Here is an 18,227-nt window from a genome sequence, read left to right as displayed (position 1 = left end):
AAGGTCATTCACCACTCTGGCCTTCAGTTTCTTCATCAGTAAAATGAGAGGGCTTAGTTTGATCATCTCTACCTCTGATGTTCTTATTTTCTTGTGCTATAAAAATGAGTATTTCGGTTTGAATGTGAATATCACAAATGTAAATAGAAAACTACTTTTTACCAGTATTGATTCTCTAGGGATGGATTGTACTCATTAATGAATTGGACAGATCGGAATGCTTTCATGGTATTATCCCTGCTACTGCTGTCCATGTGGAATATATCTTGATTATACCTTCTGAGTGACCTTGAAGTTAGTTAGGTAGATAGCCTAACACGTATTTGTTTTGCATGGAGCTGTGTAATGGTTGCTTTTTAGTGGTTTTTGTTAGAGCAAAGAAAACCTTATCTCTTCTGCTCAGGCCTGTAACCACTCCTAAAAGGCAAAGACAAAGAAGTCCATTGTTTGTGTAACAGTGCTGCATTGCCAGGCTTTGTTGACATGAATACCAGAGTTGGATTAACATAAGTGCTGTGTTACAGATATCACTGGACCATTTTAAAGTAAAATGAAGTCAAGGACAGCATTTGATTTTATAGATTGCTCCCATTTTATTGAAAGCCAGATTCTAGTTTTAAATAGGTAATTTGGAACTGGGAAGGCATTTTCTCTCAGAAACAACAACTTAAGCATTTCTCTGAGTAGAAATGCCTAACTTGTTTAACCTACAATGTATCTAGAGTATAACATTAATAGAACTATGGAGCCCAACTGTCTTTTTAAACTATATTATTTGTAACTACATTTCTCTGGGAGATGTGCTGGTTTATGTACCAGCACTGTGATGGACACAGGGGCTAATCAAGTACAATACCTTCCCTTGCAGGCGCATGATGGGAAAGGTATACATAAACAGATAACCCTGAAACAACTAGGCTTAAAAATGAAATGATGGGGAGTGGGTGTGGCTCAAGTGGTTGAGTGCCTGCCTCCCACATGGGTGGTCCCAGGGTCCATTTCTAGTGCCTCCTGAAAAAAACAAAAACAAGCAACAAGCAAAACAAATGAAAAACCAACTCAGTGAAGCTGATGTGTCACAGTGGTTGAATGCTGGCTTCCCACATATGAGGTCCCAGGTTCAATCCTTGGACTCTAGTACCTCAAAAAAGAAAAAGGAAAAGATGAAGTACATTCCGGGATCATCTGTGCCTAAGGTCCTGAGAGCACCAGAGAACACCTCACCAGTTGGAATGGGTGCTCTCCTGGAGGACTCACACTGAGCTGAGTCTAAAATGATGAGGAGGGATTAATAAAATGAAGGGGGCAGGAGGTGAGGACAGCATTTCAGACAGAGATGTGTGACTAAGGGCATGGGTAAGAAACAACAAGCACATTGATATTATGGGGCAAAGCAAGAAGTAATGAAAGAAGAATCAGAAGAGAAAGACAGGGACCAGATTTGGCTTGCTTAGCAGTGTGGATTTTATCCTGTGGCGAGAGTTGGAGCTGAGCTGGTCAAATTTTTGTTTAAGACAGGCCTTTCAGACAGGGATCTGGAAAAACGTGTTTGAGGGGCAAGGGATACTAGCTTTATTAGGCTGTTGTTATAGGCTGGTTGAGAAATGAGAGGGATTGAACTAGGGCAGAGGTGACCAAGATAGAGAGGAGGAGAGACAATAGATAAATATTTAGGATTGGTATTAGTTAGATTTGAGGGATGAAGGAGAAGGTGGAGTCCAGACTTTGGTCCTTGGTAACTGAATGACTGAGAAAAGAACACCAGAAAAAGAGGCAGATTGGGCAGGGAAAAGTAGAATTTGAGTTTTGGACATATTAGTTTGAGGTCATTGTAGAGATAGCCAGCATGCAGTTGATATAGCTTTCTAAACTTTTAGGGACATAGAGGCATAGATTTGGGAATCACAGCTTATGGGTGATTGTTGAAACACTGAAATAAGCTGAAATCAGGATTTTTAAAAATCTGTATTCATAAGTGAGCTTAGCATATTTGAGGGGTAAATGCTTTTATAGTTTCTTGTAACTTTTTAAATTGGGAACTTGCCTATCAAAGGTGAATACTTCTGCCTTACCCTTATAGCTGGATGGACCATAAATGCTAACCATTAGCAATTTTCATTCATTCATTCAACAAATATTTATTAATCACTTACTATGTGCCTGGATTTCAGCAGAAATATAAAGTGGTGCCGGAAATATACTCATTGCCTTTTAGAAGATAATGCAATATAATAACCAGAACCTGTGCATCTTCATGACATGCTACAATTCTCTGTTTTAAAATTCTCTACTGTGTAATCAATGCAGTTGTTTTAAGGAGTAAGCAAACTTGATGGACTAATGTTAATAGCAAATGACTGTTATGTTTGCTATAAAAGCATAGATCTTACTTTCAGATAGTTCTTTGCCCTATTTCTTACAACACAGAATCTTATTTGTTCAGGGTAAACAATGGAGAACAGGAACTTGAACTGAGGGTTTCCTCTTGGGAATATACTTCTTTATCAAATGGGAGGAGAGTTGTACCCCCACAGTATTTAAATAAAAGAATAGTTGTAGTCATTAGTATTAGGCCAGCACTGTTCATTGTTTTCAGAAAATAATCCAATTCTGGTCGTTTTTGTTGCCATTATTGAGGATTGCAGGCAATTGTGTGTTTTCTGCCTTGTATATTGGTAGGGATAGGAATCATAATTTGGATTTTATATTTGTGTTCTACATGTCCTGGGGTGGGGAGTATAAAACAAATGTAGTAGAAGGATTTTATATCATTAAGCTGTTCTATGGGTGATATGCCAATTAACTGAAATAAATGTAACCTTGGGAGAAAATTGATTCTATAAAGGAAAAAGCAAATCTAGGATACATATAGAACATCAGGAATGTAAATCCAAGAATTAACTAAATTCTGCAAAAATGCAGATTTTCAAGAATAGTTTCTTAGTAATTGTATTTGTCACATTATTTCCCTGACTATTGTCTTTAAAATACAGTCTGACTAAAATGAATCTTGCAGCATTGATTTGTCTATACAGTTTTATTGTTGATAACTTAAATGTGAGCCATCCAACTCCTGCCATTTCTACTGTTTCTATGGTAACAAAAGTGTGCAAACCCAGCAGTATTACTTTCTTTCACAGCTGGCATTTTGTGTTCACAGCAAGAAGAGGAGTTTTAGTAAAGCATAGTCTGTGTTAATTAGGATGTAACTAGGTCAGGACAATTTTGGTATCCTTCATTTTTTTAGGTTTGTGTGTGGGTGCAGGTGTGCATGTATGAGCTGCAGTTTCCTTTTTCTTTTTAACGTACAGCTTTCACTTAAATTCATCATCATAAAGTTAGTCTTTTGAAAACTAAGCATAACATCTGTAATCACAAGTCAATGTAGAATCTTGAGGATTGGATGAACTTGCTCTGAGACTTACCTCATCCCCTTGCAGACCCTGGGAATTTCCAGACATGAAAATTAAATGATGGATGTGAAAATGCTGTAAGAACTTAAAAGCATTGTGTGGTGATTATATTGTTACTTTGTTGTTGTTATTATTATTTTAAAACATCAAGTATCTTGTGATCTTAATATTTATTTACTTGTTCTGAAAGGGACCAGTAAATCCCAGTTAAGAGATATACATTTAAAAATATGACTGCTTCTGCAATTCTGGGTCTTAACTTGGCTACAAAGCCGTTCCTTGTGAATACTGACCAAGCTCTGGGTTTCTTTCTCAGACTGTACAAAAGAGTTTTTAGGCCACTGCTCCCCTAAACCATGTCACTGCCTCTGCCCTTGTCTCAGGCTCGACATGGTGACCCCACACATACAACTTTATTAGGCTTCAAGTATGTTCCATCAGAGGTATTCTCTATGAATTTCAATGTAACTAGCTCCTTTTTTTTCTCTCTTAGTATCTTTTTTCCATTCTGGTGCTCATGTTCTCTGTTTCAATATAGCATGACTGCAAGAATTTCCAACAAGAGTTGCCTAGCAGTGATCTAAAACCAGTTTCCTACATTTCTCCCATTCAGCAGCTCATAATCTGTTTTCATTTTTTATGTGAATCAACTTTTGCTCCCATATGTCATACTGTGCTTTTATCTGTCTTTATTTTGCAAGGATTTAAGCTTAAAAATTAGGTGTTAGAAATAATGTAACAACTGATATGTAAGACAGTTTATTTGATAATATTACAATTTCAATTATTACATCCTAGAGATTCCATTATCACTAAGGCCTTCAAAAGTGTACTCTTGGGAAGCGGATGTGGCTCAATTGATAGAGCATCCGCCTGCCATATAGGAGGTCCAGGTTTCCATACCCAGGGCCTCCTGGCCCGTGGGGTGAGCTGGCCCATGCGCAGTGCTGCCATGCTCAAGGAGTGCCATGCCATGTAGGGGTGCTCCCCTGCAAGGAGTGTGCCCCGCAAGGAGAGCCGCCCTGCATGAAAAAAGTGCAGCCTACCCAGGTGTGGCACCACACACACAGCTAACACAGCAAAGTGACACAACAAAAAGAGACACAGATTCCTGGTGCTGCTTGACAAGAATGTGAGCAGACACAGAAGAACACACAGCGAATGGACACAGAGCAGACAGTGAGGGGAAGGGAAGGGGAGAGAAATAAATAAAATAAAAAACAAAACAAAAAAACCCGCAAAAAAGTATACTCTTCACCTGTCTTGACCTTGTTTCAACTTATCTGGGCTTCACTTACTGGCTTCTGTGAATGCACAGAAATAATCTTTTTCTCTGTCACCAGTGGCGTAGTTGTCCAATCCAATTGCCTCTCAGTTTTTATTCTGTTGTACCTGATGACCACCTCTTCCTTTTTAAATTCACTTGGCTTCTAGTGCCCTGTGCGCCTTAGGTTTTCCTACCTTTGGTAGTCCTTCAAGGCTCTTTCATTGCTCTTTTTAAATTCATAATAATACAGTAAGTACTTAATAGCCTTACCTTCCTTTATTCTCCTCAGCATCATTTATTTTTTATTGTATTTATTTTACTGGATAAACAACACCAAAATATATAAAACAGAACATTATAAAAATAAATAATGTAGTAGAAAATAAGTTTCTCTAAGCCCCGCAATCAGATATCAAGAATACCAAAATCTATATATGTTATGCAGCAAAAAAATAATATACCAAAATGATGCTAGTTCTAGTCATGGAAATCCTAAAAGTCTCTCCAAGTTCCTATAAGATTCTGCATGATCAGCACCCCATTCCCCAACCTTTGCCTTAACCCCTCTGCTTCTCCCACTACTTTCCCCCTCCCACGTTGACTAGCCACACTGCCCTCTGCTCTTTCTTCAGTATGCAGCCCACTAGATCACCACAGTTTTCCTAACTGCTCCATTACTTTGCCCTTCTGCAAAACTTGCAGTAGCCCTCATCAACACTCAGAGTACAGGGCAGACTGTGCTTAAGAACCTATCCAGTTCTGATACTAACATAACTTTCACCCAAAGTAGACCCATGTGAAATAGCAAGCAGTCCCTCTTTGAGTTGCCTTCCCTCTGGTCCTGCCACCACTTCACCACTCTGTTCTTCCTTACCTGTTGTTCCCGCAAGCCTTTCACCTTACTCTTTTTTCTGCTTCTTCCTGGAGTTCTTTTCCACTTAGATCTTCACCTGGCTTTCTTCAGGGCTTATCTTAAATGTGACCTTCTCAAGGAGACTTTTTCTCAGGAATTTAAAATAATGCTTGACATATCCTCCCACCTCACCTCCACTAGTACCTATCCCTATTCCTTGTGCATTTGGGTCTTTATTATTTTAATATAGTATATGATACATACAAAAGAACATTTGGAACATTTATGTAAGTTGCAAGTCATAATAATACAGTAAACACTTAAGACTATTACTTGGTTTTGGTTGACTAACATGGTGATGTAAGACACTCCAGGGTGCTGTTCATACACAGAATCTTTGAAAGCTAGCAAAAACTGCCATCTTCCTCAAAACTCTGGAAAAGAATTAAAGGGTTTCCGTGACAGGCAAGGGCCAAATCAAGAAAATGCGAACTTGAAAAACAGTAGCGGGAGCAAATGTGGCTCAGTGGTTGAGCACTGGCTTCCCACATACGAGATCTTGGGTTCAATCCCTGGCTCTGGTACCTCAAAAAACAAACCAAAAAAAACAGTAGGCAGAGTGTGTGGCACCCTTGCAAGCTCTTCTCTACCCTTACCAGAGCAGGGTAGAGCCAGCCTGCGTTCCCACTATGGTTCCTGGCCTATTCTGGAGGGAGCAGAGTAATCCCTTTGTGCATGCTGGGTGCCTGTATGCTTGGTTCTAAACTGTCTGATATAAGTAAGCCTGAAAGACTGAATCAGGAAATTTGTCTGCGGATTGCCTTCCCAGAACTTAGCCTGCAGGCAGAAGAAACTTTCAAGACAGTGTGAAAGCTAGTATAAGAGGTGGCGGACTTGACCCAGTGGTTAGGGCGTCCGTTTACCACATGGGAGGTCCACGGCTCAAACCCCGGGCCTCCTTGACCCGTGTGGAGCTGGCCCATGCGCAGTGCTGATGTGCACAAGGAGTGCCGTGCCCGCGTAGGGGAGCCCTTCGTGCAAGGATTGCGCCCCGCAAGGAGAGCTGCCCAGCACAAAAGAAAGTGCAGCCTGCCCAGGAATGGTGCTGCACACACAGAGAGCTGACACAACAAGATGACACAACAAAAAGAAACACAGATTCGTGTGCCGCTGACAACAGAAGCGGACAAAGAAGAAGACACAGCAAATAGACACAGAGAACAGACAACCGGGGTGGGGGGGAAGGGGAGAGAAATAAATAAATAAAATAAATCTAAAAAAAAAAGAAAGAAAGCTGTTATAAGAATTAAAATTGCCTGGGGGCAATGTATTACCTCATACAATAGGGTACCAAAAAAAGGGTGAAAATATTTCATAGAGAGTAGAGGGGGCATTTGAATTCCTGTAAACTAGGGAATTCATAAGGTCCACAAACAAGCACAAGCCCAGGACAAGAAGGCAGGCTCCATGCAAGCTCAGATAAGCCTGAATGAACAATATGACAATCTCAATGAAGAGACAGAAATTTTTAAAAGGAGTGAAACAAAATTACTAGAATTGAAGGCCATAATAACTGAAATGAAAAATTCCCTAGAGTGTTTCAACAGCAGATTGGCTCTTGCAAAAAAAAAGAATCAATGATCTCAAAGACAAGACAATTGAAATGGCAGGCTGACGAGCAGAAAGGGGAAAAAAAAAAGAATTAACAAGAGCAAACAGAGCCTAAGAAACCTGTGTGACACCATCAAGCATACCAAAATACTCATTATGGGAACCCCAGAAGGAGAAGGAAGAGAGAAAAGGACAAAAGAAATATTCAAAGAAATAATGGCAGAAAATTTCCCAAATTTAATGGAAGATATGAATATACATGTTCAAGAAGCCCAGCAAATCCTAAACAGGATAAACTCAAAGAGAACAAAGCCCAGACACATAGTCAAACTGTAGAAAGCTGAGGATAAGGAGAGAGTTCTGTAAGCTGCAGGAGAAAAGCAATGTGTCATACTCAAGGGAGTCCCAATAAGATTAAGTACTAGGAAGTGGATGTGGCTCAAGCTATTGGGCTCCTGCCTACCACATGGGAGGTTCATGATTTGGTTTTCGGTGCCTCCTAAAAAAGACAGCAAACTGGCACAATCGGCAGGTGCAGCAAGCTGACACAGCAAGAGACACAAGAAGAAAAACATAATGAGAGACATAACAAAGCAGGGAGCAGAGGTGCCTGGTGCCTCCTAAAGAGGATGAGCAGGACAGTGAGCTGGCTCAATGGGCAGGTGCAGTGAGCTGACGCGGCAAGATGACCCAACGAGAGACATAAGAGGAAAAACATAACGTGAGATACAACAAAGCAGGGAGTGGAGGTGACTTAAGCTATTAGGCACCTCCTTCCCACATCAAGGGCCCTAGATTTGGTTCCTGGTGCCTCCTAAAAGAAACAAAGATGAACAGACATAGCAAGTGCAAACAACAAGAGTGTGGGGAGAGAGAAATTTTAAAAATCTTTTTTTAAAAAAAAAAAAGATTACTGATTTCTCATCAGAAACCATGCAGGCAAGAAGGCAGAGTAACAAAATATTTGAAGTGTTGAAAAAAAATTGCCAGTCAGTAATTTTGTATTAAAGGTATTCTTCCGAAAATGAGGGAGAGATTCATACATTTCCAGATAAACAGAAGCTGAGGGAGTTTATCACTACTAGACCTGTCCTACAAGCAATACTAAAGAGAGTTCTCCAGACTGAAAGGAAAAAACACTAGACAGTGGATCAAAGTGACATAAAGAAAGACTTATGGCAAAGGTAACCGTATGGGAAATTAAAAATTCCAGTATAATTGCATTGTGTTTTTGACTCTACTTTTTATGTTTTACAGGTTTTAAAACCCAAACCAATAAAATCTGTGATTTTGTACATTTAACATATAAAGTTGTAATCTGTAACAAGTACTCAAAAAAAAGGTTGGGGGACAGAAGGGCATAGAAATAGTGTTTGTGTATACTATCAAATAAAACATGATTGTTATATATTTAGGACATTAAATGTATGTCCCACAAAGAAAATATAAGAAAAATATATACTGAAAGAAATGAGAAGAGACTCAAAATGGTACAATACAAAAAATGAAATGTAAACAACAGTAGGTATTGATGGAAGAATTGAAGGACAAAATGGTATAAGACATAAAAAGACCCAAATAGCATTCTTCTCACTAAAATGTAAGCTCCAGGAGGGCGGCAAGGATTTTCTGCAAGTTCTGTTTACTGCTGTGTCTTCAGCATCTAAACATCTAATCCACTCAAGCTAAGTTTGAACTTTTATATTGAAATATTGTTATATAGTCCTCCATAACCATTGTCACAAGTTAGGGCCCTTTACTTTTCCCTGGACTCTTGTAGTCCACTGCCAACTGGTCTCTCTGTCTCTCTTTTGTGGTCCATATATCCTTTCTAATGCATTCTTCATATAAAGCTCATTATGTTACCACCTCATCTCAGTTTTATTCCTATAGATATTTATTCCTATAGAATAAATTCCTGTCTCCTTTATGTGACATTTTACTCCAAAAAGTTTCCCAGTCTTATTTATATGCTGAATATCCTTTACTCTAATCACATCAGAATACTTGTGGGCTCTTCTAATATGCTGTTTTTATTTGTATATGACTATGTCCTTATCTATATGACTCTGTGAGCCTGAAAATTCATAAGTAAGAATTTGCTTACCAAATTCTTAGTCATTCTTAAAATCATCAAAGTCATCTCCTTTATGAAGACTGTTCTGAAGTTCACTGAAAAGAAGCACTCATTCCTAGCATTTTATTTTGCTGCTTTGCTGCTATTTTTTGTAATCTGCCTTACGTTCTAAAAAGCTGTCTTTCTTTTTCTACTAGATTTTAAGCTACTTAAAGTCAGGGTATTCATGTTTTATTCTCTTTGTTCCCTGAAAGTTTCCAGTACAATGTTTTATATATGATAGATCTTTGATAAATAGTTGTCAAAACTTGAATTTTGCAGGTTTAGCTTTTGCCTGACGGCTATCTCTTTGTGCTATGATGAACTAATACTGTCTTATGTCTTTAGTTATCACACTCTAGTGACAATAGCTTTCATATCCAAATTTTCCTATTCTCTTAGACATCTCACATTACCCAAACTCAGTATATCATCTCCCTCTTTGCATTGTCTTCCAATCCCAGAGCAGTGCCTGTCATAACTTCTCTATTACCATAAAAGGCACCACCCTTCTGCCAGTCATATAAATTCAAAACCTTGGTGACATCTTTATCGCCCACTTTCTTAATCTTTTGACCAGCCAGTCACAAAGTCTTGTTAATTGCTTCTTTAAACTGTCTCTCAGCTCCATATCTTCCTCTCCATTTCAGTTTACAACGCATTAGATAAAACCTTTATCACATCACTCAGTTCCCTTGTCTCCCCCTCTCCTGTAATCACTGCCTTAATATCAAGGTCAGATTACTTCCCTTGGCTTTGAAGACCAAACTGAGTCTAGGTTCATTCTACTACCCCCAACAAGAGTCCTCTCATTTCTGTCAAGTCAGACTTCTCTCTCTCTCTCCTTCACATACCACAGTCATAGCCCTTTCCACATCCTGTCGTGACCTTGCCCTTCTTCTCTGCGGTGCTAGTTCATACTCATTCTTCAGGATCTGACTCATGGACAACCTCCCTCTCTTCCCCACTGTGAACACTGCCATTAACAATGGAATTCCTGGTTAATCATATCTTCTTTTGAACTTTTTTTTTTGCTTGTTGTTTTCATAGATAAATTTTTAAAAGCAAATTAATTGGTGGCAGCAAGAAGACTTTTCACTGTATAGAAACTTTTGTACCTTTCAAGTTTTGTGCCAAGTTCAAAAAAAGTCCCCATAATAATAAAATTAAGTAAAAAACAAAAAGCAAATTAGGGGAACAGATATAGCTCAAGTGATTGAGCACCTGCTTCCCATATATGAGGTTCTGGAGGTTAAGCACTTTGTTTACTTTTGTTTTTCTCTTAGTGCCTAGAAGACAATAAAATATACTCATTGATTGAATAAACGAGTCGATAAGTGAAAAACACAAGTTTTCTCTCCAAAGCATTTACTGCTCGTAAATGTAAGCACTGACTTACCCAAAAAAGGAAAACAAAATCAAAACAAAATTTAAAAAATGTCTGCATTCAAATGTCTACAAATGAGGGGGACTTAAAAGATGGTGGATTGGGAAGCGGATGTGTCTCAACTGATAGAGTGTCCACCTACTATATGGAAGGTCCAGGGTTCAATACCCAGTGCCTCCTGGCCTGTGAGGTGAGCTGGTCCTTACGCAGTGCTGCTGCATGCAAGGAGTGCCCTGCCACGCAGGGATGCCCCCCAGGTAGGGGTCCCCCATGCGCAAGGAATGTACCCTGCAAGGAGAGCCACCCTGTGCAAAAAAAGCACAGCCCACCCAGGAGTGGTGCCGCACACATGGAGAGCTGACACAGCAAGATGACGCAACCAAAAGAGACACAGATTCCCAGTGCTGCCTGACAAGAATGCAGGTGGACACAGAAGAACACACAGAAAATGGACTAAGAGAACAGACAACAGGAGGGAAGGGGAGAGAAATAAATAAAAAAATAAACCTTTAAAAAAAAAAAGATGGTAGATATATTTGCAGCCTATTCTTTTCTTTATATAGCTCTAGATTAGTCTTGGATTTTATATTTACAATTTATCACTTTTGCATGCACTATAGCTTAAAAGATGTATGAATTTTAATGGGTTCTATGGAATATTGGTCATGTTTCCTTATCATAATTAAAAAATATTTAGTGGGGAATATTCCATTGCTCCACTTAAATGAAGGTAATTATGTTGTGGTTTGAAATTTTATATAAAAATTTTCAACCACATAAATTCTTTGTTGTGTGCAATAAGCAGACAGTTTATAATTCGTGCAGGGTTGTTTATTATTATTAAAATTACTATTAGTTTCTTCTATGGAATGAATAGAAATAGTAGCTTTAATTACTCTGTAATTATTTGTATGATATAATTTTGAAAGGTATAATTCCGTAGCAACAATGTTTATATAAAGTTAGTGTTAACTTTCAGTATGTCAAATGCTTTAACTACATAGAGGGTACTTAATATTTGGTTATAGTTTTGATGAAAATATGAAAGTGATAAATTCATATTACAAGAATTCTTCTTTTAATCATTGTAGAGCATGTCAAAAGAATAAACATAGTAATTTGAATGCTCTATTTTTATTTCTAGAAACCAGCAAATATCCTAGTAATGGGAGAAGGTCCTGAGAGGGGGAGAGTCAAAATAGGTAGGTAATTACTCCTAAGATAATTTATTAAAACACTGAAGTGACTGCAAAGACGGTTTCCCTTATTTAAGTAGTTAATTTTAAAATTACTTCCTCACAATACTTCTAGAAAAGATGTTGGGAAATAGAGATAGTTATAACCCCTCAGGTTTATTCCTGAAATAAGATTCTGTGGTTCTCAGCTGGAGTATTGATACTGAGCAAAGCAGGTTCTTTTCTTCCTGATCCACTTTAAAGACCAATTTCTGAGACATTTAGAAATAGTTTATCTGTTTACACAAGCAAAGGTCAGTGGCCCCCAAAACTGCCTCCTGGAACTGTGTTAATTTTGATATTTTATAAAATTAGGATGCTAATAAATAATTGGGGTGGAGCTGGCATGGTTTCCTGTATTAATAAACATTAAGGGGATAAAAAGGATGGGGGTGAGTACCAAACCAGGGTGAGTCACAACTATCTGGGATCAGTTACAAGATTTTTCATATTGATATTAAACAGAGGAGGGTGGAGTGGTTACCTTCACAATAGTAAGTACACACATGGGTGAGCCTAGTTTTGGAATAACCATAAACAAGGCCAAGGTCATTTGGAATAACCATAATAGTAAGCATATACAATGGTCAGGCTAAGTCTAGGGTAACTATAAATGGGTGAGAACTGTTTCGAATGCCCATCACAATAGAAAATCTAGGCTAAGTCTAGCCAGGTTCAGTAATTTCACTTATTAACCTTTGGCTATTTTATAATATAAAGGCATCTATATAATGATTTAGTAATCATAATTATTTGTTAATTCTTAACTCTTAGTTACAGTATCATGGGAATTAATAAGCAAGCCCACAAAAACATTCCTTCCCATATCATATTTCAAGCATGTGTTTATGCCACCACCACTGCCCTGCATGTCACCCTAAACATAATCCCATAAATCTTACTTTTGTCTCATCTTTGCCAAATGTTCCCTTCCTTGACTACATCTCTCTCCAGTATGACCTAACATATAGACCCTCCTGGTACTCCCTTCCCTCAGGCCTGCATGTCCTGTGCCAGGTTTCGACATTGCTTTTCAAAATGAGAAGCATTTCATTTAGAGCATTTCAAGACAATAGAAATCATCCCTTGTCTTTCTTATTTTAAGGGACTGGCAGGGGTCATATCTGTTTATTAAAATTTCCTTTGGGGAGCAGATTTAATTCAAGTGGTTGAGTGCCTACTTCTCATGTATGAGGTCCCGGGTTCAATCCCTGGTACCTCCTAAAACATGAAAACAAAACAAATGAACAAAAAAACCAACTGTCATTGGGGAGTGGACTGATTGAGTGCCTGCTTCCCATGTTGGTACCTTCTTTAAAAAAATTTTTTTTCCTGTGCAACTCTGAAGATTTTAACAGATAGCAGCATAAGTTTATACCTGCCATCTATGTGGGGAGAAAATGAGCTAAGAAATGCTTAATTCTAACTGCTTTTTATAGAAATTGCTTTTTTTTTAATAGAAATTACATTTATTGAATGTTCAGTGATTTTAGAGGGTTGAATGTTCAGTGACTTTAGAAGGATTTGTAAATAAATATTGTTTCATCAGCCAGCTCTCTTTGCTATTAGAATATACCATGCTAAAGTGATACAAAATTGTGCTAACTTCACCTACTATGAATTCAAGCTGTCTTACTTTGACCTAGCCTGCCCTGCTTCTTAGTTTTTTAATAGGATTCCCAACCGCGCCCTCCGCAGAAGGCTCCCTTGTGTGTTTGCTTGGGTTTGTTTTTTTTTTTTTTGCTCATTGCTTGTTGTCTGCTCTTACTTCAGGAGGCACTGGGAACTGAACCTGGGACCTTCCATGTGAGAGGTGGGGGCTCACTGCTTGAGCCACATCCACTCCCCATTTGCTTGGTTTTTACTTCACCTAATTCTCTAGCCTAGTCCCTGAAGAAGCTGTTTAAAACCAGCTTCCCCTTGTTTAAGCCTCTACTCTGAATTTACTGAAGTTCTCACTCATTCAAAAATTTATTGATATTAATTTTGTCCTATTTTCCTCCGCTTCCCTTCCACCACTCTTCCTAGCTCCTGCTTCTGTTTCTCTTTCGCATGCTTTTTTTATAGGCGTTTTTTTGAGTACATACTTTTTGCCACAGACACTAGTGAAAGAAGATAAAGGATGGCTCTTCTCTGTGAGAGGGATAGTAAAACAATTTATTATGCAGTGTGATTTGTGATTTTTTTCCTCATTTATTTTACACAGTGCTCCCCCAAGATAGATATTACTGATAGGAAGCCCAATTTAGAGAGCTTGTAACTTACTCAGCCTTTCAAAGGTAAGACTAGAATTCCAAGTCTCTGTCTAGTGATAACAAAAGTAGGCCTGGCTGTAACTGCATTGACCACCAGTCTCCTCTCTGCATCTCAGTCTTAGAGATGTTCTCAGAGAACAAGTGAATCTTCCTTTCCTGAGCCCTATTTACTCATGGGGTTCCTGACTTGTAAGTATCTTCCCACTATACTTGAGCTCCTCATATTACAGTATTTCCATTCTACCCCTCTCAAGTTGCTCTTCACCTTTAAATATTCATAGTCCTCTTCCCAGCTTGAAAATAAACCTGCTCCTACCCATATTATCTTCTTTCGCATTTGCTGTATTTCATATTTACCCTCTTGTTCCTATACTTCCAGAACTTCCAGCATCTAATTTCATCCCCTCTTGCCCTCTAACAGCACATACCTGTCGAACTTCTCTCTCACCAGGTCAAGAGGCCTTTGTTTGGGTATTTAGTCTCCATTCTTTATTGCCTTAAACCATTTATTCTTCTTACCAACTTGCCTTGAGACTGTCTTCTCCATTATTCTTACTGCCACTCTTGCTGTTACTTCTGAATTTCATTAGTCATTTCTTTTTTTTTTTTTGAGATTTATTTTTTATTTATTTCTCTTCCTTACCCCCCCCCCCCCCACCCATTGTCTGCTCTCCATTCCTAGTATGTTCTTCTGTGTCCACTTGCATTCTTGTCAGCAGCACCAGGAATCTGTGTCTCTTTTTGTTGGGTCATCTTGCTGCATCAGCTCTCCATGTGTGCGGCACTACTCTTGGGCAGGCTGTGCTTTTTTCACACGGGGTGGCTCTCCTTGCAGGGTGCACTCCTTGCACATGGGGCTCCCCTACACAGGGGACACCCCTTGTGGCAGGGCTCTCCTTGTGCACATCAGCACTGTGCATGGGCCAGCTCATCACACGGGTCAGGAGGCCTTCGGTTTAAACCCTGGACCTCCCATATGGTAGGCAGATGCTCTATCAGTTGACCCAAATCCACTTCCTTGTCATTTCTTCTTATTCCTATTAGCCTCTTGTTTCCAGATACTCTAGGCACTAGCTTGGCACATGGCCTCATCCACAATGACATCTTTAGGGTACTGATAAATTCTTACGGCCTCAAAATCTTAATGCTACACAGATGATTTGGAGATCTAGACCTCAGAGGCTACTCTCTCATCCTAGCTGAAGTCCTTATCTCCGATTTGATGCTCTGCTGGCCTCTATCCTCCATTGTCCCAAGCCAAATTCATCATTTCCTTTGTTTGTACCAGTCACCACATTTATCTTGATCACATAGACTTTGTGCGATCTCCTTACTATTCCCCACTGTTTCTTCTGCTCTTCAACATAAACTCTACTCTAGCCAGGCCATTGGATTACCCTACCGTTAATAGTTTTAAGATTGTAATATCCTAAAGATTAAGGATAAAATCAGGGATAAAAGTAAATAATGACTAATGACAAAGGTCTAGTGAACAACCAATCTAGTTAATTAAATTGTTTTAATAGCACATTCTTTTTTTTTTTTTTTAAGGTACCAGGGCAGGGGATTGAACCTGGGATCTTGTCTGTGGGAAGTCAGCACTCAACCACTGAGCCACATCAGCTCCCCTGAATTGGTTTTCTCATCTGTTTGCTTTTTGTTTTGTTTGTTTTGTTTTTAGGAGGCACCTCCCATGTGAGAAGCAGTTGCTCAACAGCTTGAACTGCATCTGCTCTCTACATTCTTTTTTTTTAAAGATTCATTTTATTCTTTTTCTCTCCCCCCCCTTCCCACCAAATCTGCTCTCTGTGTCCATTCTCTGTGTGTTGTTCTGTGTCCTCTTGCATTCTTGGTGGCACCAGGAAATCTGTCTTTTTTTGTTGTGTCAGCTCTCTCTGTGTGTGGCGCCACTCCTAGGCAGGCTGTGCTTTTTTTGCACGGGGTGGCTCAACGCCGGGCGCATTTCTTGTGCGTGGGGCTCCCCTACATGGTGGATACCCCTGCATGGCATGGCACACCTTGCGTGCAACAGAACTGTGCATGTGCCAGCTCACCACATGGGCCAGGAGGCCCTGGGTTTAAACACTGAACCTCCCATGTGGTCGGTGGATGCTCTATCACTTGAGCCATGTGTAATTGGCCCCATGTTCTTTTTTTTTAAAAGTAATAACATTAATACCAATGCTTATACTTTAATACATGTCTTTTTTTGCCTTACAAGAAAACCAAAGTTGAGTGGAAAAACATACTATGCCCTTTTGTATCGGAGTCCAGCAACCCTTCTCCCATACCTTCCCTAAAATGTCTGTTGCCTTCTTTTTTACTATTAACATGATTTATCTTTCAAGAATCAGCTTAAGTTCCATTTTCAATTTAGTCCACTTCTACAGATATTTATTAAATATTGTTCCAGAAAAAAAAACATCGAGGACACAGAGACCCTTGCCCCCAAAGGAACTTAGAATCTAGTAGAAACCAGTAGAAACATTCCTTTATTCTTGTAGAACTCATCCCCTTTTTATTTCATCAACTCCATTTATTTTGTATCTTGCCTTCTTATAAGCATCTTGGTGGTTAGGCAATGTCTTCTGCTGCTTTTCTGTCTTTTGATACTGCCTGCTTAGCACCCATACCAGAACTTTACTATCCCTATTCATTGAATTAAACAGTTTCACTCATATCTAATTTTAGGAAAACAACTGTTAGTAATGTTTAGGCTAGTTACCTTTTTCTAATTTGTAATCATTTGAAAAATGGTTTGAAACTCTTTCAAAGTTCATAAAGTAGACAGAACTTTTTTTTTTTTTTTTTTGAGGTACCAGGCCAGGGATTGAACCCAGGACCTCGTATTTGGGAAGCTGGCTCTCAACCACTGAGGCACATCAGCTCCCCTGAGTTGGTTTTTTCGTTTGTTTGCTTGTTGTTTTTGTCTTTTTAGGAGGCAGTGGTTACCAATTCAGGATCTCCCATGTGGAAAGCAGGCACTCAACAGCTTGAGTCACCCAGGAATTGCTTTTAAGAATATTTATTGCTTCCTCATGGCCTTGATTTCATGTGACAGTGAATAGATGGGGCCTAGAATAAACTAAGGAGATAGATAATAGGGGGAGAAGTACTGGCTTTAGAAACCTTTATTTGAAAGTAAAGTGTTTTTTAATGGATGAAACAACATTCCATCATATTTCTTTACCATCAACAGTAATCTGTATCAAATATATAAAGCAATGCTTTAAAGTAGATGCAATCTTGGTGCAATGATTTTGAATATCTGCTACAGGGAAATTTAGTTAAGAATAGCAGTCACATAGGCTTCCTTGGACAGCTTTTTTTTTTTTTAATTTATTTTAAAAAATTTTTATTGTGGTAGCATATTTACAACATAACATCTCACATTTTAACCACTATCAAGTATACAATTCAGAGGTGTTAATCACATTCACAGTGTTGTCTTATGCTGCCATCATCACCATCCATTACAAAAATTTTTCCATCACCCTATACAGAATGGACACCTTTATTTTAAAGACCTGGCTATTCTAAAGTATTCTTAGAATGTCTTATAAATTATTCAAACTCTAAAGAAATAAAATCACTGTAAGTTAAAATTTTAATGTGTATTGTATTACAGCATATTAGTTTTAGATTAAAAGATGCTTTGAGGTTGAAATTTTTATGTGCTATATGTGCATTGGGGCCCCTTATACAATAAAAATATGCCCTGTATATTTCAAATTAGAGAGGTTTATCTTTCTTGTGACTTTGCCTTTGTGACTTGCAATTATTATATTTATAATTTATTATATGCCAGATCCATGGTTAAGAATGCAGATCCTAAATGATAACATGGTTTCTGTTTAAGTGCTAGCATCTCTAACTTTTAACTGCTTTGGGCATTAGAGTCTTCATCTCAGTAATGGGGAGCAAAATACTAAAACAGTGTTCTTATGAGGATTAAATGAGGTGATACATGTTTGTGAAAACTATTTGTTAACTAGAAAGTGCTTGGTAGATATAAGGTATTTATGAAGTCTTCAGAAAATTAGATCATCTCCAGGACTTACAGTAACAGATTCCTTTTTGTTACTCTTTT

At 38.6% G+C, this 18,227-nt stretch overlaps 1 protein-coding gene across 4 annotated transcripts in view; it reads left to right on the top strand.

The window, feature by feature from the left end:
- CDK19 (cyclin dependent kinase 19) overlaps positions 1–18,227 on the top strand; it is a 187,550-nt gene that overhangs the window by 137,790 nt on the left and 31,533 nt on the right. For all 4 annotated transcript variants that reach the window (XM_004461208.4, XM_004461209.4, XM_023589590.3 and 1 more), the window contains one exon: positions 11,792–11,849. In XM_004461208.4, coding sequence (XP_004461265.1) covers positions 11,792–11,849 — 58 coding nt within the window. The remainder of the gene's footprint in view (positions 1–11,791; positions 11,850–18,227) is intronic.

This window comes from Dasypus novemcinctus, chromosome 11 (assembly GCF_030445035.2).
Source record: "Dasypus novemcinctus isolate mDasNov1 chromosome 11, mDasNov1.1.hap2, whole genome shotgun sequence".
Lineage (NCBI taxonomy): Eukaryota > Metazoa > Chordata > Mammalia > Cingulata > Dasypodidae > Dasypus > Dasypus novemcinctus.
This window is presented reverse-complemented; position numbering and strand designations above follow the sequence as displayed.